At 41.8% G+C, this 27682-nt stretch overlaps 1 protein-coding gene across 8 annotated transcripts in view; it reads right to left on the bottom strand.

Annotated features, from left to right (window-relative positions):
- Positions 1–27682, bottom strand: part of SEPTIN9 (septin 9) — a 2307078-nt gene that overhangs the window by 46013 nt on the left and 2233383 nt on the right. For all 8 annotated transcript variants that reach the window (XM_044085002.1, XM_044085005.1, XM_044085003.1 and 5 more), the window contains one exon: positions 20053–20149. In XM_044085002.1, the coding sequence (XP_043940937.1) occupies positions 20053–20149 (97 nt within the window). The remainder of the gene's footprint in view (positions 1–20052; positions 20150–27682) is intronic.

Raw genomic sequence — 27682 nt, 5'->3', positions numbered from 1 at the left:
CTCATGAGGGTCCATAAGGTTTCTGCTTAAATCGTCTGCCAGAGTATTTTGTTTTCCTGCCAGGAATTGAGCTTGAAGTTGTACTTGGTAAGTCAAGACTGTGCCCCACAGTGCCATGGCTAGTCTGCAAAGGGGGTATGAGTGCGTGCCCCCCTGCTTGTTTATATACCACATAACCGTGGTGTTGTCCATCTTTATCAGTAGTTGTCCTGGCTGAAGTAAGTCCTTGAAGGCTGTCAGGGCATTTTGAACAGCTAACATCTCTTTTTGGTTGATATGCAGATGTATTTGTTTTGGGGTCCATATGCCCTGAATGCATCTTCCCGCCAGGTGGGCCCCCCATGCATAATCTGCTGCGTCTGTTGTTAAGGTTTGGCTGGCAGGGGGTAGAGTGAAAGGCCGGCCCATGTTTTGTTGACATGCCTTTGCCCACCATAGAAACTCCTGTTGTAGGCAGAGAATGAGAGGAATCATTGTTTCCATACTGTGACAATGTTGACTCCATAAACCTTTTAGGTACCACTGTAGTTTCCTCATATGCAGTCTTGCATATGGAATCAGTAGGATGCAGGATGCCATGAACCCCAAAGCCTGCAGAATTTGTCTTGCAGTTAACTTGGTTTTTGTTGCCATCAGTTTGAAGTTAGTAGTCAGTTGCATTTGTTTGTCTGGCGTGAGGAAAGCCATCTGGGCAGATGTATTCAACCTTGCACCCAGGAATGTTATCTTTTGAGAGGGTATCAGTTGTGATTTCTTTTCATTTATTGTGTACCCTAAGCATGTTAGAAGCCTCTTCACAAACACCAGGTGCTGAAGAATGTCCTTGTTCTCTGCTTGAATGAGACAGTCGTCCAATTAAGGACAAATTTGTATACTTTTTTGTCTGCAAAATACAATTACTGGTGCCAGGCACTTTGTAAAGACCCTGGGGACAGTAGATAAGCCAAAGGGCAGTGCAGAGAATTGGTAATGCATAGAGCTAGCCTTGAAACTGAGGTATCTTCTGCAAGATTTTCTTATTGGGATATGCAGGTATGCCGCTTTTAGGCCTAATGTCACCAGCCAAGTGTTCTTGTCCAGCATGGGCAGACACTGTTGCAAAGTTAGCATTTTGAATTTTGGAAATGCCCAGTTATGTGTTCAAAATTGATGTCAGGTATTGGGTGCCAGGCCTTGTCATTTTTGGGTACCAAGAACTGTCTTGGATAAAAACCTTGTCCTTTTTCCTGTTCTGGTACTGGCTGAATAGCCCCCATATCCATGAGGGACGTAACCTGTTTCTGTGCCTATGCCCATTAATTGTTTGGCAGATCTGGCCAACCGTTTGCCACTGGCAGAGTATGGAAGTGGAATCTGTATCCCCGAGATATTATTTTTAGCACCCACTTGTCCTGGGTTATTAACTGCCAATTTTGAGCAAACAGTGCTAATTTTCTCCCAAGGGTGCTGCCAAAAGGTAAGTGCTTGGTGATGACAGAGGGAAGTCATTGAGACTGTTTACTGTAGTGTTGCACTTTATTTCCTCCAGATTTGGAGGTAGAAGCACCCCATTGCTTTGACCTGTAAGAATCTTGTGACTGGTATCTAGAACATTTAGGGTGCCTGGATTTGCCCCGTTGAGCTCTATTGGACACAGGAAAGGACCAATTTTTGTAGGCCAGTGTCTACTGAATCTTGGTGGCTGCACTTGTAAGAAGTCTTTTACAGTTTGCATAGACTTAGCTTTGTCTTCCATTTTCTTTAAAACCTCTTCTGCCTTAATACCAAACAGAGTATCATGCTGTAAAGGTGCATCCAGCAATTTAGCTTTAACATGATCAGGCAAATTTTGCTCTTTTAGCCAGGCATGTCTCCTAATCACAGATCCAGTAACTGCGGCCCTGCAGGAGGCCTCTAAGGAATCAAAACCACATTGCAAAGTATGCTTTCCAACTTGTTCTGCTGCATGCAATAATTCCTGCAATTCTTTATTTTCTGCACATTCAAAAATCAACATCATTTTCTGTTTCCACAATCCCATAACATGTTGTTGATACTTGAGCATATGAAACTGGCAGTTTAAGGCCCTAATTGCCAAGGTTGCAGATGTATAAACCTTCTTTTCCCATCTATCCAGTGCCCTTGACTCTCTGTCAGAGGGGGTATGATTTTTTGCTGTTGAGGCCTTAACACCTTTTGGACCCTGTGAAATAGTTTCAGGGTCAGCAGCAAGGTTTCTAAATGAAAATATTTGTGAGTCAGGGACCCTGTAATATCTGTCTGGCTTCCTAGGAGCCAGAGGTAGAGTGTCTGGGGTCCAAAAACACATCATCCACAATGTCTAAAACAGGAGGTATGGCTAAAGGCCTATGCTGAGGGAGAAGAAGGAAATCCCGGATTCTGAGAAATCTTGACTCTCCCAGTGAAAATGCTCCCTCAAAGTATACAAGGTTTCTCCAAATGAATAATCCTCAGGAGGTGATGCAGATGGGATGGATTCCTCTGTCTCAGAATCCTCATAGGGAGGTATAGATAATTCTTGATCAGAAGAGGAATCAGAAGAAATAGAAACCTGATCTGAAGATTCATAATCAGTGTCTTGCCTAGGCCTCTTATCAGGAGGGGGTTGGGAACCCCTGATCAAGGTAATTAGGTCTTCAACCATTTTGATCTTCTGTTTTTTGGGCATAGAGGCCTGTGCATGTGGCTCGTGCATCAGTTTTTTTAGATTTAGAAGTTGCTTTTGTCTTTGATTCTGAAGCTGCCGTCGGTTTTATATAAAAATGCTGAGGTCTGAAAAACCCTCAGAAGCCAGTGCCTGCTCAGCAGCTCTGGACCCATCCGAGGGAGAGACATCCGTGGGTACAATACTTTGAGAATCTCGTGGCATGCCGGACTCCACATGGGGTCTCAGTAGGGGCCTGCGACTCAAAAGTAGCGGGTATCAGGGGCTGCGAAAGCACCTCACTGAGTACCGGCGAACCAGCGACTGGCTTAGGAGAAGTTTCGTCGTCGGTTTTGGACCTTGATGGTCTCTGTCTCTGTCCTTTTCTTTGCATTTTTTGTGTACTTCGGTAGTCGGATTACTATCCGACGACATTTCAGGGTAGTTAAATCTGCTTCCAAAATATTTTGAGGCAAAAATGTACCGACGCTTAATAGTGCGTTGGTTAAATCTAGCACAAAACCGACAGCCAGGCATGTTATGATCAGGGCCTAGGCAAGGAATACAGTAGAAATAAAAATCCTTATGAGGTATTTGCTTCCCACAAGTAATACAATTATTAACGTTTTCCGAGATCGGTATGGCGCAAGAAAAAAGTTTCCCCAATGGGGTACTTAGCTTTAGTGAAGACTTTGGTTCTGAAACTCGAAAATTTCAGGAGTCGGCCAACTGGCACGTACGAACTGCTTCTGCTGCGGGCACCACGCTGCAAGAAAAACTAAAGAAAATGGCGTTGGCTGCTTGTTTTATACCCCTGACAAACCTGATGTCATGGAAGAGGAGGCAGCAACCGACGCAGGACCCAAGACTTTGGAATTCAGGCCGACTGAGTGCAACCTGCTAGCAGATTACCCCAAATGTAATGACTGCAACAGTGAAACATGAAAAACACCTCTAGGTTGCAGCTTCCAGGATGTCCCTGGTAGGAACTCCTTTGAGAAATGTAGTAGAGGTAGATGCAGCCCTGGTGGAATGTGTTCTTATCCCCTTGTGGAGTAGGTTTTCCATGGTGTTTGTAGCAGAAATTGATGCAATGTGCTATCCATTTGGAAATGGTTTACTTTGAAATGGCCTTCCCCTCTGCCACTGCAGCAAAGCTAACTAGCAGCTGGTCAGATTTTCTGAGAGGCTTAGTCCTGTCCAAATAGAATCTAAGCTGTCTGTGTACATCCAGAGAATGCAGTATCCTTTCCCCTTTATTCTGAGGAGCAGGGAAAAAAGTAGGCAAATTAATGGACTGGTTTAGAGCCACACTAGACACCACCTTGGGAATAAAGGTCCTGAGGGAAACCCTGTCCACAAGGAAGATAATGAAGGGTTCCACTGCCATGAGGGCCTGCAGTTCAGTCACTCTTCTTGCTGAAGTGATGGCTAAAAGTAAAGCTGTTTTCCAAGAAAGGAATTTCAACTCTGCTATAACAGCTGGCTCAAAGGGGTGGGGGGAGTGAGTTTTTTCCAATACAAAATTAAGTTCCCAGGCTGGAGTGGGAGCCCTTCTGGGGGGGGTCTTTAATTTTTGGCACCTCTAAGGAATTGTTTTAGCAGGGGATGAGAGAAGAGGGGTGGGGTCAGTATTATAATGTGCTGATATGGCAGAGGCATGAATCTTAACTGAAGAGAAAGACAGGCCCTTGTGGAGCATTTCTGTTAAATAATCTAGAATATGAGGTAAGCTGGGCACCACTGTGCCCATCCCCCAAGCCTGGCTCCAGGAACAGTATCTTTTCCACTTTTCTGAATAGGATTTTCTAGTACTAGGGCTCCTTGCCTCAAGAATGACATCCTGCACCTGCTTACTAAGGGGTTGCTTGAGGTGAGGTCAGGGAATTAGCCAGGCTGCAAGGTTCAGGGTTTGAAGCTGAGGGTGCAGAATCTGGCCCGCTTGCTGGGAAAGCAGGGATGGGGTCTGAGGCAGGTGCCAAGGTTGTAGCCCTGTCAGACTGTGTAAAAAGGGGTACTAGTGCTGGTGTGACCAGTCTAGTGCAATCAGTACTGTCCTTGGCTTGTCCTGTTTGATCTTTAGTAGAACCTTCGAGAGGAGAGGCAGGGGGGGGGGGCATAAACTGAGAGGCTTTCCCAGGTAAAGGACAGGACATCCACTTTCCAAGCTTGACTGTGGGGAGTTCTGTTGCAGAATTTGTTCAATTGGTAGTTCTGAGGGGAGGCAAACAGGTCTACCTCTGGTGTCCCCATTTGTTCCTCAAGAGCTTGAATATTTTGGGTTCCAGTTTACATTCATGTGGGTCCATGAGATTTCTGCTTAAGTCGTCTGCCGGTGAATTTGGTGTGCCTGGCAGGAATTGAGCTTGTAGGTTCACTTGGTAGCTCAAGGCTGTGCTCCACAGAGCCATGGCTAATCTGCAGAGTGGGAAGGAATGGGTTCTCCCTGCTTGTTTATGTACCACATAACTGTGGTGTTGTCGGTCTTTACCAACAGTTGTCCTGGAAGAATAAGGTCTCTGAAGGCTGTCAGAACATTCTGTACAGCTGACATTTCTTTTTGATTGATATGAAGGTCCATCTGTTTTGGGTTCTATTTGCCCTGAATGCACTGCCCTGCCATGTGAGCCTCCCATGAATAGTCTGATGCATCTATTGTTAGGGATTGGGCAGCAGAGGATAGAATGAAAGGGAGTCCCTTGTGGTAGCAGGCCTCTGCCCACCAAAGGAACTCTGCCCTTAGTCAAGGGATAATAGGAATCATTGTTTCCAGGTCCTGAGAATGTTGACACCATAGACCTTTTAGATACCACTGAAATTTCCTCATATGCAGTCTTGCATATGGAATTAACAGAATGCAAGAGGCCATAAACCCCAGGGCTTGCAGGATTTTCCTTGCAGATAACTGGGTTTTTGTGGCCAGTGTTTCTCTGGAGTGAGGAATGCCATCTGGGAAGTTGTGTTCAAGATTGCTCCCAGGAATACAATCTGTTGGCAGGGTAATAGGTGTGATTTCTTCTCGTTGATGGTGTACCCCAGTGAGGTTAGAAGTCTCTTTACAAATGCCAGTTGCTGTAATAAGTCCTAACTCTCTGCCTGAATCAGGCAATCGTGCAAGTATGGGTAAATCTGAATATTTCTCTGCCCACAAAATGCAGTGGCAGGAGCTAGGCACTTTGTAAATACCCTGGGCACAGTAGATAAGCCAAAGGGCAGTGCAGAGAACTGACAGTGCATAGAGCCTGCCTTGAAGCGTAGGAATTTTCTGCAAGATTCCCTTATTAGGATGTGCAGGTAAGTTTCTTTTAGGTCTAGAATCGTCAGCCAGGCATGCTTGGCCAGCATGGGAAGAAGCTGCCGAAGAATTAGCACTTTGAATTTTGGAACCACCAGAAAGGTGTTGAGAATAGAAAGGTCCAGGATAGACACCAGGAGTTTTCTTTTCTGGGAATCAGGAAGAGTCTTCAATAAAAACCCTGTCCCCTTTGTTATGCTGGAACAAGTTGAATAGCCATGATACTGAGGAGACATAGCACTTGTTTTTGGGCCTCTGCTCACTGGTTTGGGAGAAGGTCTGGCCATCCACTTGGGGCTGGGAGTGAGTGGAAGTGGAATCTGTATCCTAGGGAAACTATGTCTAAAACCCATTTATCTTGGGTAATGAGTTCCCAGTTTTTTGCATGCAGGCTGAGCTTTCCTCCTAAGGGAGCAAGTAGTTGAGTTAAACTTGGTAGAGTTAAGGATAAGTCACTGTGCCATTTTTCCACAGGGGGTGGCTTACTAGTCCATACTTTGTAAGTGGGGACCCCCAACTGCTTAGATCTGTGCATAGCCTGAGACTGAAGTCTTGGTGGTCTGCTGCTCCTGGGTTTGGACTGAGAAGGCCTGGAAGGGACTGGAAAGGACCAGTTCTTTGAAGGCCAATGCCTACTGAATCTAGGTGGCTGTACTTGTAAGAAATCTTCAACAGTTTCCATAGATTTAGATTTTTTTCTCCATCCTTTTGAGGACGACTTCTGCTTCGTTGCCAAAAAGGCCCTCTTGGTGTAAGGGTGCATCCAGTTATTTAGCTTTAACATGATCTGGCAAGTTTTGTTCTTTAAGCCAAGCATGCCTTCTAAGTACAGACCCAGTGACAGCAGCCCTGCAATATGCTTCTAAAGCATCAAAACCACATTGCAGTGTATGTTTACCTACTTGGTCATCAGAATGCATTAACTTTTGTAAATCTTTGTGTTCAGCACAGTCAGGAATCAACATCATTTTCTGTTTAATTAATCCCACAATATACTGCTGATACTTTAACATATGAAACTGGCAATTTAAAGCCCTAATGGCCAAAATGGCAGAAGTATATACCTTCTTACCCCATCTGTCTTAATCTCTAGAATCCCTATCAGAAGGGGTAGGATTTTTGGCAGTAGTACCCTTAATTCCTTTTGGTCCTTGAGAAATGGTCTCTGGATCCACAGTAGGATTCTTGAAAAGAAATTTGTGAGAGTCAGGTACTCTGTAGTACCTCTCAGGTTTCCTGGGAGCTGGAGGCAAAGTGTCTGGGGTAAGGCTGGATTCCAAGAAAACATCATCTACAATTTGCAGAACAGGAGGGATAGCTAGAGGCCTGTGTTGAGGCAGGTTTAAAAATTCCCTAAGAATATTTTTGGATTGAGAATAGTTCTGGCTTTCCCAGTGGAAATGCTCCCTAAGGGTATGCAAGGTTTCACCAAAAGAAAAATCTTCTGGAGGGGAAGCAGAGGGAATGGAATCCTCTGCATCATAATCCTCATAAGTAGATAAGGGTAAATCCTGGTAGTCAGAAGGAACAGAGATATTAGATTCCCGATCAGAAGAATCAGATAGAAAATCAGTTCTAGGTCTCTTAGAGGGGGAAGGCTGGCTTCCCCTAAATTAAGGTAATAAGGTCTTCAGCCATTCTAATCATTTGTTTTTGAGGCATATGGGCCTGAGAATGTGCTTTGGTCATCGGTTTTCTAGGCTTGGTGTGAACTTTAGGCCGGAAGAATTCGGTATTTTTAGCTTGAAACAAAGTCGTCTGTTTGATATGAAAATCGGTAGGCCTGAATTCACCCTCAGAAGCCGGTCCCTGCACAGTGGCTGTGGACCCATCCAAGGTAGAGACATCCACAGGTTCCATAGTCAAAGAAGCATCTCACGTCATACCGGACTCCGAATGGGTCTCAGTAGAGGCCTGCGAATCTGTAGTAACAGGTATTAGGGGCTGCAAAAGCACCTCACTGAGTACCGACAGACTGGCGACTAGCTTATCGGAAATATCGTCAGCAGTTTTGGACCTATGTGGTCTGTCTCTGTCTTTATCCTTACTTTTTTTGGAAGATTGGTAGTCGGACGGCTTAACAAAGCCATTTCGGAGTATGGAGATTGAGAACTGAAGTATTACTTAGCTACAAAAATAGCCCGATGACGAATAGTTCAGGCATTGAACAAGGCACAAAACTGACAGCGAGGGACGTCGTGTTCTGGGTCTAAACAGGTGATGCAGTAAGAATGAAAATCTCTATGAGGTATTTGCTTTCCACAGGCAAGACAATTGTTAATTTTTTATGACATTGGTTAGAGCAAGAAAAAAGGATCCCCAACAGGGTACTTATCTTTTTGAAGACATCAGGTCTGAAACTCGAAAACAAAAATTTCTGGAGTTGGCCGACTGGCACTTGCGAACTGCTTCTGCTTCGGACACTGCACTGCAAGAAAGACTGATGTAATGACATCGGCTGCATATTTTATACCCCTGACGACCTGACGTCATGGAAGAAGAGACAGCATCCGACGTAGAAATTTAAAGACTCTGGTACTCAGGCTGGTTGAGGGCTACCTGCAAGCAGATAACCCAAATGTGAGGACTGCAACAGTGAAATACAAAGAACATATAGTCATTCAGTCCTCCATGAACAACCTGCCCACAAAACGGAAAGTACAGTTGTGTACAGTTACCATAAATGTAGATGTTAGAGTGTATTCACTGTTGCAGTCATTACACTTGGGTAATTTGCTAGCAGGTTGCCCTCAGTCGGCCTGATTAGCAAAGTCTTGGGTCCTGCATCAGTTGCTGTCCCTTCTTCCATGACCTCTGGTCGTCAGGGGTATAAAACATGCAGACAACGCCATTACATCAGTTTTTCCTGCCCCAGATGTCAGGTGCCCCCCAAATGGGGAGCAAAATAAAATTAAAAACACAAAAATATACCTCCAACCAAAAGCAAATATACCAAAAAAGCTTTTAAGCATAGTAAAAGAAAGTAGAGGTATAGTAAGAGAAAAACAGGGGGCTGGAGGGAGGGTAACCAGGACTGCAACAGTAAATACACTTGAACATCTACATTTATGGTAAGTGTACACAACTGTACTATGTTCTTTGTGCTTCACTATTGCAGTCATTACATTTGGGTAGATTCCCAAAGCTATGGTTGGGAGGATGGATTTATACAGCATTAGGACCAGCTATAAGGCCCTGCAAGACAGCAGTGGCAAAGCCAGCTCTGGATTTAGAGAAAATTGGTAAATGATAATGCTTGGTGAAAGTATGAACTGAACTCCAGGTATTTGCTTCTAGAATATCCCTGGTAGGAACATGTCTGAGAAAGGCTGCAGAAGTAGATGCAGCCCAGGTGGAATGAGATCGGATCCCCTGGGGGATAGGTTTTTCCATGGTGCTTATAGCAGAAATGAATGCAATGGCTTATCCATTTAGAAATGGTTTGTTTTGAAATAGCCTTTCCCTCTGCCCCTACAGCAAATACTACCAGCAGTTGTTCAGATTTTCTTCGAGGTTTAGTCCTGTCCAGGTAGAATCTAAGTTGTCTGTGCACATCCAATGAATGCAGAATCCTTTCCCCTTTGTTCTGTGGATTGGGAAAGAAGGTTGGCAAATGAATGGACTGATTAAGAGCCACACTGGATACCACCTTGGGCATGAAGGATGGATTGGTCCTGAGTGACACCCTGTCTACATGAAAGATTATGAAAGGCTCCACTGCCATAAGGGCCTGTAATTCAGATATCCTTCTAGCTGAAGTGATTGCTAAAAGGAAGGCTGTTTTCCAAGAAAGAAATTTTAAGCCTGCAGTAGCAGCTGGCTCGAAAGGAGGTAGAGTGAGTTTCTCCAATACAAAGTTAAGGTCCCAGGCAGGGGTTGGAGCTCTCCTGGGTGATCTCAAGTTTTTGGCCCCTCTGAGGTACTGCTTGAGCTGAGATGAGAGAAGAGGGGAGGTTCTGTGTTATAATGAGCTGAAATGGCTGAGGCATGGATTTTAATGGAGGAAAAAGACAGGCCCTTGTAAAGCATCTCAGTTAAGTATTGCAATATCTGAGGTAAATTGGGCGCTGCTGTGCTCATCCCTTGAGACTGATTCCAGGCAAAGAATCTTTTCCATTTCTCAGCATAGGATTTTCTAGTACTAGGTCTTCTCGCCTCCAAGATGACATCCATCACAGGTTTGCTGAGGGATGCTAAGGGTGAATTTAAGTGATTAGCCAAGCTGCAAGGTTCAATATTGGGAGCGGAGGGTGTAGAATTTGGTTCACCTGCTGAGACAGTAAGGAAGGTGTCTGAGGCAGGTGCCATGGGAATATTAGAGAGACACTGCGCAGGAGTGGGTAGCAGTGTTGGTGTGGCCAGTCTGGGGCAATCAAAATAATTTTTGGTTTGTCCAGTTTGACTTTTAGCAGAACTTTGGGGAGCAGAGGCAGAGGGGGAAGGAGTAGACTGATGGGCTTTTCCAGCTGAAGGACAGAGCATCCACTTTCCAGGCTTTTTTGTGAGGAGTTCTTGTGCAAAGTTTGTCCAACTGGTAGTTCTGGGGGGGAGACAAATGGATTCATGTCTGGGCTCCCCCATTTGCTTGTCAACATGTTGAAAATCCATGGTTCCAGTTTCCACTCGTGTGGGTCCATGAGATTTCTGCTTAGTCCGTCTGCCAGTGTATTCAGTTTTCCTGGCAGGAATTGAGCTTGTAGTTGCACTTGGTAGCTCAAGGCCATGTTCCACAATGCCATGGCTAGTCTGCAGAGGGGGTAGGAATGTGTACCCCCTGCTTGTTTACGTACCACATAACCGTGGTGTTGTCTGTCTTTACCGTTAGTTGTCCTAAATGTATGTAGTCCTTGAAGGCTGTCAGAGCATTCTGTACAGTTAGCATTTCTTTTTGATTGATATGTAGGTGCATTTGATTTGGGCTCCATTTGCCCGGAATGCACTTCCCTGCCAGGTGAGCCCCCCAAGCACAGTCTGATGTGTCCGTAGTTAGGGTTTTGGCGGTAGGGGGGTAGTGTGAATGGCAGTCCCTTGTTTTGGTGGCAGGCCTCTGCCCACCATAGGAACTCTAGGCGTAGGCAAGGTATGATAGGAATCATTGTTTCCAGGCAGTGACAATGTTGACTCCACAGACTTCTTAAGTACCACTGAAGTGTCCTCATATGCAGTCTTGCATATGGAATTAGAAGAATGTAGAGACCATGAACCCCAAGGCTTGCAGTATTTGTCTTGCAGATAGCAGGGTTTTTGTGGCCACTTGTTTGAAATATGTTACCAAATGAATTTGCTTTTCTGGTGTGAAGAAAGCCATCTGGGCAGTTGTATTCAAGCTTTCACCCAGGAATGTAATCTGTTGAGAGGGTACCAGTTGTGATTTATTTTCATTTATGGTGTACCCTAGACAAGTTAGAACCCTTTTTACAAACACCAGATGATTTATAACTGTGGCCTGGTTTTCTGCCTGAAATAGACAATCATCCAGGTATGGATATATTTGAATATTTCTTTGCCTGCAAAATGCAATTACTGGAGCCAGGCACTTTGTGAATACCCTGGGTGCAGTAGACAAGCCAAAGGGCAGTGCAGAGAACTGATAATGCAAGTAGCCTGCTTTGAAGCGTAGGTATCTTCTGCAAGATTCCCTGATTGGGATATGCAGGTAAGCTTCTTTTAAATCTAGTTGCCAACCAGGCATCCTTGCCTAGCATAGGAAGTAACTGGTGAAGAGTCAGCATCTTGAATTTTGGAATGTCCAGAAAGGTGTTTAGAGTAGACAGGTCCAGAATTGGATGCCATGATTTGTCTTTTCTGGGTACCAGGAAAAGTCTGGAATAGAAACCTTGTCCCTTTTCCTCTTCTGGTACTAGTTAAATAGCCCCCATGTTTAGGAGGGAAAGTACTTGTTTCTGAGCCTCTGCCCATTGATTTGGGGGCAGGTCTGGCTACCGGTTTGGAGTTGGCAGCATGTTGAAATGAAATCTGTATCCCTGGGACACTATATTTAAAACCCATTTGTCTGGGTTATGAGTTCCCAGTTTTTTGCATGAAGAGCAATCTTTCCCCCGAAAGGGGCGGCTAACAGGTAAGTGCTTGGTAATTTTAAAGGAAAGTCATTGAGACTGTATACCATAGGGGGTGTCTTGTTATTTCCAGATTTGGAAGTGGAGGCCCCCCATTGCTTAGTTTTGAGAGTCCCTTGGGAATGAAACCTGGTACTTTTGGTGCATCTGGGTTTGGCTTGAGTGGATCTGGAAGGAGCTGTAAAGGACCAATTCTTAGGAGGCCAGTGCCTACTAAATCTTGGAGGTTGCACTTGTAAGAAATCTTTCACAGTTTGCATACATTTAGCTTTATCTTCCATCTTTTTTAGAACTTCTTCAGCCTTACTGCCCAACAGGCGATCCTGATTTAAAGAAGCATCCAACAATTTTGCTTTAACATGATCAGGCAGAGATTGCTCCATAAGCCAAGCATGCCTTCTAAGCACAGACCCAGTAACAGCAGCCCTGCAAGAGGCCTCTAAAGAATCAAAACCACATTGCAAAGTATGTTTTCCAACTTGTTCAGCTGAATGTAATAAATCCTATAAATCTTTATTTTCCACACAGTCAGACATCAACATAATTTTCTGTTTAAGCAGTCCCACAATATGCTGTTGATATTTTAGCATATGAAATTGGCAGTTTAAAGCCCTGATTGCCAGGGTTGCAGAAGTATAAACCTTTTTACCCCATCTATCCAGCACCCTGGAGTCTCTATCAAAAGGGGTAGGATTTTTAGCAGAAGAAGCCTTAATGCCTTTGGGCCCCTGAGAAATGGTTTCTGGGTCTGCAACAGGACTTTTGAAAAGGAACTTGTGGGACTCGGGAACCCTGTAGTATCTGTCAGATTTACTAGCAGCAGGAGGCAGAGAATCAGGGGCCATACTGGATTCTGAAAACACATCAACAATGTCTAGTACAGGAGGTATAGCCAAAGGCCTATGCTGAGGCAGAAGAAGGAAATCGCTAAGCCACTTTTTAGATTCTGAAAATTCCTTACTTTCCCAGTGGAAATGCTCCCTTAAGGTATGTAAAGTTTCCCCAAAAGAAAAGTCCTCAGAGGGGCAAGCAGAGGGAATGGAATTCTCTGCATCAGAATCCTCATAAGTAGGAATGGACAAATCCAGGTCATTGGAAGAATTAGAAGAAAAAGAGTCCTAATCAGAAGATTTATACTCAAGCTCAGTCCTAGGCCTCTTAGAAGGGGGGGGGGGGGTTGACTACCCCTGATTAAAGTAATAAGATCTTCAGCCATTTTGATCATTTATTTTTTAGGCACAAGGGCCTGAACATGTGGCCTGGGCGTCAGTTTTTTAGACATAGATCGAGATTTAGGCCTTAGAATAGAAGGTGGAGTCAGTTTAATATGCAAGTCTGTAGGCTTGAATACACCCTCAGAAGCCGGTGCCTGCACAGTGGCTCTGGACCCATCCAAAGTAGAGACATCTGCGGGTTCCATAGGTGAAGCATCTCGTGGCATACCGGACTCCGAATGGGTCTCAGTAGAGGCCTGCGAGTCATGAGTCAGAAGTAGCAGGTATCAGGGGCTGCAAAAGTGCCTCACTGAGTAACGGCGAACTGACGACTGGCTTAGCAGAAACGTCATCGGCAGTTTTGAACCTCAACAGCCTGTCTCTGTCTTTTTCTTTGCATTTTTTTTGGAATTCCGGTAGTCAGATGTTTAACCAATGACATTTCTGGATAATTAAACCGTGAACCAAAATATTTAGAGGCAAAAATGTACTGACAACGGATAGTGTGCTGATTAAATAAAGCATAAATAAAGCACAAAACTGACAGCAAGGTACATCATGGTCAGGGCCTAGGCAAGGAATACAGTACAAATGAAAATCTTTATGAAGTATTTGCTTCCCACAAGTAATGCAATTATTAACTTTTACTGACATCGGTAAAGAGCAAGGAAAAAGTTTCCCCAACAAGGTACTTAGCTTTAAATTGAGGACTTCGGTTATGAAACTCGAAAAAAAAAAATTTCAGGAGTCGGTCGACTGGCACTTGCGAAATGCTTCTGCTTTGGGCACTGCATGGCAAGAAAGACTGATGTAATGGCATTGGCTGCATGTTTTATATCCCTGATGACCTGACGTCATGGAAGAAGGGACAGAAACCAACGCAGGACCCAAGACTTTGTTAATCAGGCTGACTGAGGGCAACCTGCCAGCAGATTACCCAAATGTAATGAGTGAAACAGTGAATCACGAAGAACATCAAGAAAAGTCACTTGATACTGATTGAAAGATCAAAAATTCTAAAACAAATTGAGTTCAAATTACTGAGAAATTGCAAATAAAAAGAACGCTTTGTAAATTTGTCCTTGGACATCTGTGGAACACAATGACCCAATCCTGCAAATATGCATTAGAATTTCCATAGCTTTCCAAAGAAGGCTTAATGAATCAAACAAGGACTGTACAACAGAGCAAACGGTTCCTGCAATGTCTAAACATTTTAGTATTAAGCAAATGCAGCCAATTTCTACATTACATTTCCACTCTAAGTGCCTGCCTCCAGCCCTATATGCCACTCTACCATGTAGTACTACTTCTACTATTACTACATTCCTACTAAACCTGATGTTTGTACCCCACTTCTCCTTGAGGAGACTTGTATCTGCCCTTCACCGTGCAAACTATACTGCATCTGTGTTTCTAACAGCACAACCCTTTTGTTTACCCATCCCATGAAAGGTTGCTGCTTCTTGGGCTGTTTGAAGGGTTCCCACAAACCACATGCCTTAGTGGTGTATTTACATGACATTTCCTTAGTATATCTGATGGTGGGCACATGTACCATCTATACAATAAAGGTCTGCATTTGTGAAATAAAGTAGGATTTTACTGACTTAGCTGTTAGTTTAAGTATAAGGAACTAGAAACTAAACTTCAATATCAGATGGACTACATTACCCTAAGAAATTCAGCAGATACCATAAGTGCTATAAATCTATTGTTCTATACCTTCTTTACATATTATTTGATTACAGGCTTAATGGCAACCTGTCCAGACTTAAATGCATTTAACTTCTGTTCACTACTGAATCCCAGGCACATGCTTTGGTCCTTACTTAACTTTAAAAAGCCACCTTGACTAACTGAATTTAATAGCATATGTGCCTGTATGGAGAAAATGAAAACTACAACTCATTGTAATTAATAGTCTCTCTTCTTGCTTACTGTTAATTTTGACTAAAAGTGAGCAAAGAAGAAAATTGATAAAATTAAAATTAACTTTATAGCAGTGTTTTTTATTCAAAATGAATACTAAGGCAAACATTTTAACTGAAAAACAGCACATTTCAGGTACGGAATAACTTTCTTCAATTCATTAAAAATACTACCATAAGGCATACATCTTTATAGACATTCCCTTACAATACTCAGCATGTCCTCTACAAATTACTCCATGAAGGAAAAAATGTCACATCTTTCAAGATGGGAGCTCAAAGGTTTTGCGGTTGGAGGATATATGTACCCCCATATCTTGGGTTAGGAGGTCCAGTTGCACAGGTAGTATGTGAGTACTCACCCTAGACACCAGCAAGAGAAGGGATATTCAGTACTGTCTGCACCAATAGTATGCCATTAGCAGCACAACTGACACCTTCTCCCTTATGTTGTGGATCACCTTGGGGAGATTAGGATCACATGAATCATCAATGACTGTTGAGCAACTTCCCAAGTGATTACTGTTAACCTGCATAAAGAGTAAGAGCAAGGGACCCTTTGCTTATGCAACACAACTATTGTGTTGTTTACTACTACCTGTAATATATGTGCACACACACACACACACACATAGCCGTCCTAAGGCATAGGACAACTAGGCGGCCACCTAGGGCGCGCTGTAGCAGGGGCACTTTTCCAGTATTTACTTGGTGTAGGTAGACCAGGATGGGGGCGTCATGGAGCACTTTTGCCATGGGTACCAGTTGATCTAAGGCCACTCCTGTGCACACACACACACACACACACACACACACACACACACACACACACACACATTTTATAGGCCTGTATACTTGCAGTGCATGTATCAGAGCTAGCATTTCCTTTATTCATAAATGCTTTTCATTCTGGGAATAGTCTTATTTCATTACACCTCAAGTCCACTTGAATGGGTTTCTCAAGCAATGTCTCAGACATACGAAATTGGGTTCTGGTTGGACATGGCCTGCTTGAAAGGCATCCTCTGGCTTTGTCTGAGCCAAATGGACCACACAAACTTTTGTTTGTACATACTGCTTGGCGCCCTCACTATTGCATACATATATATTTGGAAACAAATAGAAGTCTGTTGTCATTTTAAAACTGACCATTTCTTTCACACTACTCAGTGTTCCATTACTACTATGTAAATAACATAAACCAGTGGTAACTACTCTCTCTGCTGTTACCTTTATACCACTGAGCAACACTGTTTACTCTAACTGTGTTCTTGAATCCTGTAAGTAGCTCTCTACTCTGGTCTGAAACTCATACATATCTTTCACAATAACCACAATTTGGTTTTCACTCTCAATGCCGTACTGAGATGGTAGACATTGCCACAGAAAATAATCTCTGTGGCTGGCAGTAAGTTCGTCCAACCTGTGCAGATCCTAGCATTATCTCACTGGAGCATTTGACACCATTGATTACAGTATCATGATCCACTACATGCATTTTTACTGTAGTCTCTTCCACTATGGTTTTTAGTTGTTTTACCTCTTGCTTTTCAGGCCGTACACAGAGGGTGACTGCAGATCCAAGTTCTTTTAAATCTTCACCTTAGACTGTGGAGTGCAACAGCATATTACAGTGGTTATGCTGTCCTTAAGAGATCTTTCAAGGGCTCAACCCTGCCACTACTCTGCTGATTATACTCCATTTAATTTCTCCTTTGTTCAGGAGTTTAGGGCTAATGTGTTTACACTGGTGAATTTGAGGCTGTTCCCTATCAGCTAACAAATTACTTGAAAAACATCTGCAGGACTAATGCCAAGGTTTTTCATTCTACTCTAAGGAATTCCTCAATATGTCATTCTTTATCCAGCAGCATACCTTATGTATGTACTCTTGTGTTATCCTTGACTACCAGCTGGCCTGCAAACAATAGGTGTCACATGTGGTAAAGTCAGCTTACCTCTCCATAATGAATATTTCATTTATCAAGCACATGATGGCTGAAGAGGGCCTTGGCACAATCAGATTTCACAACTTAAATCAACTGCAGCATGTGCAAACCTGTGCAGCTAGGCTATTTACTAGCACATCACATTAACAGCACATTGCATCTGTGGTTCAAAGACTGCATTAGATGCCAACTCCATCTCATATTACTTTAACAGATGTTGTCAGTTTCTGTCCCTGCATGGTTGGGGAACTTTGTTACCTGAAACAGCTCAGTATTCCATACTGCCAACTTTAGATGCTGGGATCTGCCTCCACAGGACTGCTAGTGTGCCCTTATATGTAGTTTGAAACTTAAGGTATTTGGTTACCAAGCACCATGGCTCTGGAATATACACATACTTGGAGTTCCAAAGACAGTCTCAAGCTAAATGCAAAAAAAGTGCAGAGTAATAATATTCATCAAAAAATTGTTGTCCCCACCTTCTTAATTACAAATGGTACTTGCCCTTCAAACAGACACTGCCACAAAGGGATTTGGTACTTAATGTGGATAATATTCTCATTCTCTGTCTCTCTCTCTCTCTCTCTCATTCTCTGTCTCTCTCTTTCAATCATCAAATTTCTACCACAGTTAAAAAACATTCGGTCTGACCCAGTTAACTTCCAAGGAAATATCTCCAAGATCTAAGGAAGTCAGTACACTGCTACATTCATCAGACTCACCAATGAATACAATGCCTGTTTGGGAAGTACAAATTTAAGCATATTTCTCAATTAGAAAGGCCTGAAAGAGTTCTAACCAAGGAAATTAAAGTCCTTAAATTCTTCAACCATCCCAACAGATCAGACCTTCTCTCCTTTTAGTCATTTACATACCAGCTGCTCTGATGTGACCTATGTCTTGATTTTCAAGACATAAAAAAACCCTGTCTGATCTATTGCTTCCCAAAATCACCAGATTTGCAAATACTTACACTAATGGCCTAAACCCACACAAACAACTAGACAAGACTCACTAGGGGAACAGGCTCCTAACTCAGCATGCAAATGTTATTACAATAATGGTTAATTTTGTCAAATTAAGCTGCTCCCTTGTACAGAGAGTACACCTGTGTGTTAGCTCTTAGCTGTAACAAGAACAGCTCTTATGTGTCTATGCCAGGTCTGCCTGTGATGGCAGTTTGTCTTTGCTGCTAGATATGTATGTGTTACTTGTGATTATCTATGAAACCAATTAGCACTCTTCTGCGGTCTAGGTAAGTCATCCACACCCCTAACTTGCACAATTCATCAGCTCATCACTCTGCTGATAGACTGTCTCACAAACTATCTTTTCTAATTTACACCAATTTGAATTGCCTTAATCTCAGTGAAACTTGAAATGCATGCAGATTCAGTGTATAAATATTTTTTTATAATTTGATGCTCATTTGTAGTGTTAGTTGACAGTATATCAATTTGTATTTGATTTGTGCAGGAGTCATGCACAAAAAGCGTTCTTTAGAACAGTCCTCTCTCTCTCAGTTAAAATCAAATTAATAAAAAATGAAAAAAACTGGAACTTCTAATAAATCAGTTGAAAGACTTAAGTCTACCCTCCATCACTGCTTCTGCACTTGGTTACTTCCCTTCTACCTTTGCTGATGTCATATACAAGGGACTGCAGCAAACTTCTGCACTACAAGTGGCACCGCACTGAAAATTCTGACAGGACAACGTAATATGGAAGAAATGCAGCTGATAAAATTATGTAGGGTAGCTCAGTACAATCCATATGAGACATCAAAACAAACTCTCTCTTGACAAATTTATACCCGTTTCATGAACTGAGGTACATCTTCCACCTGCAGATTCTGGTATCAGTGTCATTGGTCTTTTTATTGCCACAAATACCCTACTGCATCACAGTCATTCATAAAATATTTCACTTCCTAAAAACCATTAGCAGTGACAATATCTGTACATACTTTGCTGTCTTCATGAAAAAATAAAGACATTCAGTACAAAGATTATGGCTGCCCATGTGTTTTATATTTTCTTAGTTCTACAGTCCAAATTTCCTATGATGCACTGTGATACTAGAAGGAACTGAATGCTGCACAAAGTACAGGCCATGAAATACTGTCCAAGTGGGAACAGCGTGCATGTTAAAATAATAAAAAAGCAAGACTATTATAAGTGTATTAAAAACACGGATTATAAAGAATAAAAAGTAGTCGACACAGTCTAACACACGATATACTTGATTTCAAGTTGCAACTGACAATGGCCATTACTGTTGAAAATCATACATACATTCTTTTCAGGAGCACTCAGCTTTTTAAGGGAAATGGTGTTACCAATCATGGACTTTTTTTAATAGTGCTATTGTCCTATCAGCATTAAACATTCATAATGTTGGAACTTGATCAAGTTACAATGAGCCCTGCGCAAGTCCAGGGCTTTACATGCATCAGAAATGAGAGAAAGAGTGATGGAAACCTTGGAAGGACCATGCAGTTGCTCACATTTGTTTAAATAGATAACAGGGCTTCATTACAATGCAGACTGCTTAAGTGTCACAGGCTTTCTGAACAAATGTATTAAATTGCATTCCTGAAACACATTACTCAAATATATGGTATTTTGATAACATTTAATATAACATACTAAATATATAATAAATCTTAAAAGTAAGAATTTTTTCAGTTTTCATCCAGTCCCCCTCCCTGACGACAAAAATGATTTTCCAAATGTCTTTATAAAAAATAAAAATGAATGATGGTGCTCAACATAAAATGAATGATAAACACATGCATTTCAGCAAGCAAATGTTAAAATGAATAAAAAGGAATATTCATGTCATATGACATGATGTGATGCAATGGCTGTGAGGTACAATAGAACAAAGGTATGATATTGTACTAAAGTACAAATGCAATGATATGCACTCAGATAACTTACCTTCGATTGTACCCCACTTTGTTTTTCTCCCAAGAATTCGTCTTCCATTGACCTGGTACTCTTGGTCACTTCCTACCACTGCAAACGGAATCATTTCCTGAACAAACATTAAGACACAATCATTAGCTTTAGAACAAGGACGCAAAGAGATGGAGAGGAAGGCAAAGATGGGGAAACAGCAAACAGTGACAATCTACATTCACCAAACCCACTATGTCCCAAACAATAATGCGGCTGTAATGCTGGGGAGAACGGCTTGTTTATTGTAAATTAAATTAAAACAAAAGTATCAGCTCATGATTGCAAACCTTTTATTAAACACACAGACTCATTAAGAGCCTATTAAGAGGCTTTTGTGGCACAAGACTTCATCAAACCTGACAGTAGAATGAAAAGCATTTTTTTTTTCTTCCTGTGCCTTGATTTGAAAAGCATATTTAACTTGCATGTCAGTGCTGTTGATTTTGTGGCAATAACTATTTAGATTCAGCAAGACACCAGTTGTGACACTTGTTGTTGTTGTCTTTCGGCTTTTCCTGGTTAGGGGTCACCACAGCGGAACTCCGGACTGCTAATGATTGGCAGTAGATTTTCACGAACGCCAAAATGCCAGCTCGACGTTCAACCTTCAACAAAGGCACACCCATTTACGCATGTCTTTTCGAACGCCCACCCAACTGCGGGGAGGACATGCAGACTCCACACAGAAGGCCAGCCAAGAATCGAATGGGAGAACCTCTTGCTGTGAGGCAACAATACTAAGTTGTGACACTAATGTACTGAAAGACATTTTACATCAGAATCTGCAAGAACCATTCCTACATGATGGGGAAAGATGCGAGTGTCTCATTGTCTTTACTAAAACACCCTACAAGAAGCAAAAAGTCCTACACAGCATAAAGGGAGGTATTTATTACATTTTGCTCTCTAGTGGTACCAACAATTAAAAGCAAACATCGTCCAATAATCTGTGGTCACTGGTACCTATTGCCTAATGGTAATCTGTTAGTAATACCAGCCTCCAGCAAGTACTTTCCAGTCGCACACAAAATATCCAGGTAAGACAGCATTTCACTGTAAACCTTCATTTAGCTTGCCAGATTGTGTTCTTTAATCTGCTGAAACATTTTCAGGTGGGGAAATAGTGATAATGTTCAGCTGGTTGAAGGACGACATATTAAATCAAGCTTCTGGAGACAAGGGCAGTTTTTGGCGAATGTAAAATATGCCTTCTCATGCCATCCACAGCACTGCCCATATTCTCTTCGATCGTATAAATACTAAAAAGGTGAAATGCCAAGTGCTGCCAATCTGGTAGTCAGAGATAAATTAATATGCTATCGCTTGCTTCATAGTACAGCACATGTACACATAAATGAAACAATGAATATCAAATGTAGAAGTTGCATGCCTGAAAAACACAAAGCAAGAAACCTGGTGTGTAGAGGCCAGTAAATGATTGATATATATATATATATATATATACATATATACATACATACATACATACACACATTTATTTTATTTATTTATTTTACATTTGTTGACCAACTAGCTCAACTGGATCAAGGTCCCCTTTTCCAGGAGGCCCGGGAGAAAAGTCTCCACAGATTGGCAGCCCTTTATAGAAATACAACTCCGCATCACACTTGAAATAGGCAAAGATTGCACATAAGGATATACAGTCAGGTTTATCTGATGCAAATCTAACAACAAACAAATAATACTAACTATGTAATACAGATTATGTAATTAAAAAAGAAAATAATTTTTTTTTTGTTTTTTGTTTGTTTTTTCAACAGTAGAGTAAAGCAGTTTTGTACCTACCAAACTCACACTTGTCGAGAACCACATTGCAAAAGTCCTTGCCAGAATTCCGCCATCCAGCTGGGGGAGTTTTACCAGAGAGAGTATGACGCCTTGCAGGCGCATTAGACTGGAGAAACAGTTTCGGGGACGTCAGGGGACTCTTAAGCATCAGGCACCTCATATCCCAGATCATGAGTAACCCTAAAAGGACACAGAAGAATAGGAGGCAAAGAGAAATATGTACAATATATACAAAAGTATATACAAAGGTATCCAAATATAACATATAGGGGTACAACTATAACTAAACACAGAGTAAGGAGGGAAATTCAGAGTAATGTGGATCCTAACATTCATATAATCCTTAGGTACAAAACTCTACTATGTCCTTCATTCCAGTTTGCACAGCTCCCACTATCAGAATCCATCAGAAAGCAGAAGTAAGGAGGCTCTGCAATCCAAAAGAGAATCAGAAGAAGAACATACTCCACAAAAAGAGCCATGATAGAACCAACCCTGACTCAGGCCTAGAAAGGAAGGTGATTCCACCCCTAGAAAGTATGCAGTGAAGGCAGAACCTCTAATCCTTAGTAATCCTTAGCTCTGAATTTCTAGAAAACAGAATTGAAGTGGCTGTAGCCTAAGCCCTATGAGAATCAAAATCCTAAACTTGGTCTCCTTCTCATGATGATGGAAACAAATGCAGGCAAAAACCAATCCACCTAGAAATATAGGAAGAAGACACACCTAGAAGCCACCAGAACTCAAAGCAAAAGAAACAAAACCTGTGATGAGACTGCCTAAAATCCAAGTCCTGTTTAAATAATAACGCAATTGCCTGTGTACATCTAAAGTGTGCAAAATCTTTCCCTTTATTTGGGGGGTCATCATAAAAAGTAGGCAAAAGAATTTTTCCTTTTAGCTTTGCCCAGCAACCACCTTAGGGCATAACATAAGGATTAGTACGCACAGTAATGTCTCCTTATGGAAAATCAAAGGGCTCAGTCTAACCTTCTACTGCAATGGAGACGTTCAAGGAACTGCATGCCAAAGCAGCCAACAAAATATACACTCCATGACAAGTATTTCTATCAGCAGTAGCCGCAGCTAAAAGGTTAATGAGCAAGTTTTTCATTGTGAAAATTGAAATCCCAAGCAGGAGTAAAAGCTTCCACGTGGAATTCTGTAATTCTTTGCCCCAAGAAAAACTCTTGAACAAAGGAATAAAAACAATGGTGGGTCACAATCATAGTGAGCTGAAATTGCTGCAGCACAAACTATGGCTGAGATGACAACCTTTGTCCAATAACTCAGTAAGATAGACTGAGAACACGAAAATTAGGTTCAAATCTCCAAATTCTCCGCTTGTTGTACTTGCTGAAAACCTTCCAAAAGACTACAAGACACTTTTCCTTTCTGCAGCTGGTCTAAATAAAAACTGGAATCAAAACCAATTGTTGTAGGACCCTTTGTGTTTCAACACAGAATATAATAAAATGTTAGATGAAGTGAGATGAGCTTGACATTGACAGGATGACTTGTCTTCGAGATAGAAGATGAGGCAGTTCAGAAGAAGATGGTAAAAGAGCAGATAGACTCCTTAGTGAGCTAATACTAGTTGAAGTTAAGGGAAGGGAGCTTCTAAAATTCCTATGGCTTGTCTTGTCTGAGGTTATTCCACACCCTTGAAGAAGAGGCAGAGGTGGCAGTTGTAGCATTTGGATTTTTCCAACTGAAATGTTAAGCATCCACTTTCCAAAGAGGCTGTGAGTTAAAGCTTTGTGATAAATTGGCATTAAAGTTAAAAGTGGAGAAGCATATGATTCCAATGGAGTTCCCCATGACACTGTCACTTGTTTGGTGAATACCTCTTTTTAGGGAAGTTACAATTCCATGATTTATCTGCTTAACATCTTGCTACTGAGAGTTCTGTGCTCCTAAGAAACCGGGGCCTGGAAGAGTTAACCACAAGCTGAGAGCAGTCTCCATTCCCTAGGAGCTTGCCTGCATAGGAGGTAGGTAATGTGTTCTTGTTTTGAAGATGTGAAGCATGACAGTTGTATTGTTCGTTAGTCCGTTGGCTGTTTGCCAGAAATAGTTTTTTTTTCTGTTTAGCTTGTATACACAAGTGCCTATGGGGGAATAAAATTAAAAAAAAATAGGTCTATGTGCATTATGCTTACACATTGTAAAACAGTAGTGGTTTTGGATCAGCAACACTGGCAGTAAACGTTTTTAAATAAAATACACCTAATCAGACACTGGGACATTGGAATCTGTGTTTAGGTACCAGAACTAATTATAATGGGATATTGTTTCATGTTATCCCAAGTCTGTTCATTTCCTTTGACAGATACTGCATGCTGTTACTCTCCAGGAATGTATAGAAAAAAAACTTTGCTTTTGTTGCTAGTGGATTAACTACCTGTTAGGACAGGCAGAATCACTTTGCAGTTGCATGTGATGGCATAATTGCATGACAACCCATTGCTCTCAAAAAAAATGAAGTCAAAACTAAATAATAACTACCATTTCTTATTTGTGGATGTAGGAGAGTGTAAAAATTAGGGAATATAACCCGTTTTAAAACCTAAAGGTTGGACCAGTTTCAGGACACTGTTTTTATTTACTGTTAGCAGTACAACAGTATTTTTTTAAAACAAAGACTGCAGATGGACTGAAGAGTGGCAGGATTTTGACCTTATCAGTGTGTGTGATGTAATTTAAGCTGAGGGTAACTAATCATGGAACAGACTTGAACCAAAGTAATAAATCATGCTTTGAATAATACTTCTTTATTTTGGAAGTCTGTTTTGCAATACTAATACTATAGGGAGATGCAGCTTATTTAGTCAACAGCACATTTGAACAATGAAGTCTATTTAAGTTAACGTGTTTGCTGTCAACAGTAAAGTTATTCATGAAGGCAGTGCCCTGTTTACGCAGTGTGAACCTACAAGCTCTGAAACTTGCAAACAGAGTTTAACACTTGATTATTAAAGTTTAAGATTACTTGCAGAACAAAGCATGTGGTACAGTGTCAGATGTGACAAGTCTTGTTAACTCTGTGAAGAAGTCCTAGCTTTATGCATATTAGAAGGAGATGCTTTAAGTACAGCAGGAGACTGAAACCAAACTTGTTGGGGAGTATAGTGAACTGGATGTTTCCATTACTACTTAAAGCTATTTTAAGCTGAAAGTTGACCTCGTATACATTGAGCAAGGACAAGGAAGATATTTTACAGCAGTTGCTAGTGCCAAAATCTTAGGAGTTACGGTCATGAGCTACCTACCGCACAGACACACATTAGAAGGTCACCTGCGACCATCCACAGACTAAGAAGAAAGAGTCAATAAAACACTGAAGTCCATGCTAAGAAAAGTTGCTGACAATGATGGCAAAAGCTGGGACCAGTTGTTACCTTACTTAGTGTCTGCAATCAGAGAGGTGCCACAAGTTTCAGCTGGGTTATCTCTTTTCAACACTTGCAGGGCAGTCATCCCAGGGGACTACTGCATATTGCTAAGAGAAGACGCCAGTTAAAATTGTAATGCAATACAATGTTAGTTTACATCACAGATTAAAGCTGGTTATGCCCAAAGTAAAGGTGCACAAACAAACAAGCCATGAAATGCAGCAACATAATACAAATGCCCATCTTATAGACTTTAACCTGGGAGAGCAGATATTACAGCTTGTGCCTTTCATGGAACAGAAGTTTCTAGCCAAGAGTCAGGAGCCATTTAATGTCACTGAATGAAGAATTGCAGTGGACTGCAAGGTTAGACAACCAGAAAAGAGAAGGACAGAGCTGATCCATCACATAAATAATGTACTAAAGTCATAGAAAGAACTACATAGTTCTGTGACTAGCTTGTAAGCTGAAATTCACACAGGAGAGACCACAAAATATCACCTTATAGCTAGGAGAATCCTTGCCAACAGCACAAAAGCAGAAACTATGAGAATTTTTACTAAGAAATAAAGAAGTGTTCTCAGAAATGCCTGGGAGAACTGAACTACTAGAAAATAACAACTGGAGTGAAGGTTAGACAAAGAACTTACAGAGTACCAGAATCATAGAAAGAGAAGGCTGTTCAAAGAACATTCAAAAAGTACAGTTTTGTACCTACCATAAATGTAGATGTTCGAGGATCCACATTGCTGCAGTCCTAACTATTGGGTAGTCCGCTGTCCAGTCGGCCCGAATACCAAAGTATATGGCTGACGTCGGTCAGGGCGCATTAGACTGACGTCAGTACGTCAGGGTACTAATGCGCATGACCGACGTCATATCCTCAGTCTTTTCTTGCCCCAGATGTCAGAAGACCCTGAAAAGATAAGGCCAAAACCAAAGAAAAAACTCCCAAAATACCTGCACCAAAAAATATATGCACAATATATACACAATTAGCAGAATATAACCTCACCTACACAACCACCCCTAAACACAGAGGGAAGGAGGGAGGGTAAATTGGACTGCAGCAATGTGGATCCTCGAACATCTACATTTATGGTAGGTACAAAACTGTACTATGTTCTTCATTCCACATTGCTGCAGTCCTAACTATTGGGTAGAATCCCAAAGCAGAGGTAAGGGAGGCTGGCAAATCATAAGGAAGCAGGAACTGACAACATGCCTTGCAAAATAGCTGTGGCAAAACCAGCCCTAGACTTAGAGTAGAGAGGAAGGTGATAATGCTTAGTGAAAGTATGCACTGAACTCCAAGTAGCTGCCTCCAAAATATCCTTAGTTGCCACCCCCCTTAGAAATGCTGTAGAAGTGGCAGTAGCCCTAGTGGAATGAGGCCTAATCCCAGCTGGAATCTCCTTGCCATGATGGGAATAACAAAATGTAATGCAACACCCAATCCACCTAGAAATAGTTTGCTTCGACACAGGCTTGCCCTTTGAACTCAAAGCAAAAGAAACAAACAACTGCTGAGACTGCCTAAAATCCTTAGTCCTGCTCAAATAATAGCAATAGCCTGTGTACATCTAAAGTGTGCAAAATCTTTTCCCCTTTATTTTGGGGATCTGCATAAAAGGTAGGCAAATGAATAGTTTGGTTTAAAGCCACACTAGAAACCACCTTAGGCATAAAGGAAGGATTAGTACGTAAAGATACCCTATCCTTATGAAAAATCAAAAAAGGCTCCACTGCCATAAGGGCCTGCAACTCAGAAACCCTTCTTGCAGAAGTAATGGCCAACAAAAAAGCAGTCTTCCATGACAAGTATTTCAATTCAGCAGTAGCCGCAGGCTCAAAAAGGTTGTAGAGTAAGTTTCTCCAACACAAAATTGAGATCCCAAGCAGGAGTAGGAGCTCTACGTGGGGGTCTTATATTCTTTGCCCCTCTAAGAAATTGCTTGAACAAAGGATGCGAAAACAATGGTGGGTCACAATCATAGTGAGCTGAAATTGCTGCAGCATGAATCTTAATGGAAGAGAAAGACAAACCTTTGTCCAGTAACTCAGTAAGATATTGAAGAGCCACACTCAAATTTGGCTCAGAAATCTCCAAATTGTTTGCTGCACTCCAAAATAAAAATCTCTTCCATTTTTCTGCATACACTTTCCTTGTACTAGGTCTTCTGGCTTCCATAATCACATTTAAAACTTGTTGAGGAAGCTGAGACCTGCTGTCTTTCAAAACAGAATATGCCAGGCTGTTAGATGCAGAGAGTGAAGCTTGACATTGAGCAGATGACCTTCCCTCTGAGACAACAGGTGTGGAATCAAGGGTAAAGGCCATGGAGGCTTCCTTACCAGACTCCTCAGTAATGGGTACCAGTGCTGCCGAGGCCAATCTGGAGCTA

Source organism: Protopterus annectens, chromosome 10.part0 (genome assembly GCF_019279795.1).
Source record: "Protopterus annectens isolate FY-2018-M chromosome 10.part0, PAN1.0, whole genome shotgun sequence".
Taxonomy (NCBI): Eukaryota; Metazoa; Chordata; order Ceratodontiformes; family Protopteridae; genus Protopterus; species Protopterus annectens.
The sequence above is the reverse complement of the archived record's forward strand: the minus strand, read 5'-3'. Positions and strand labels throughout refer to the sequence as shown.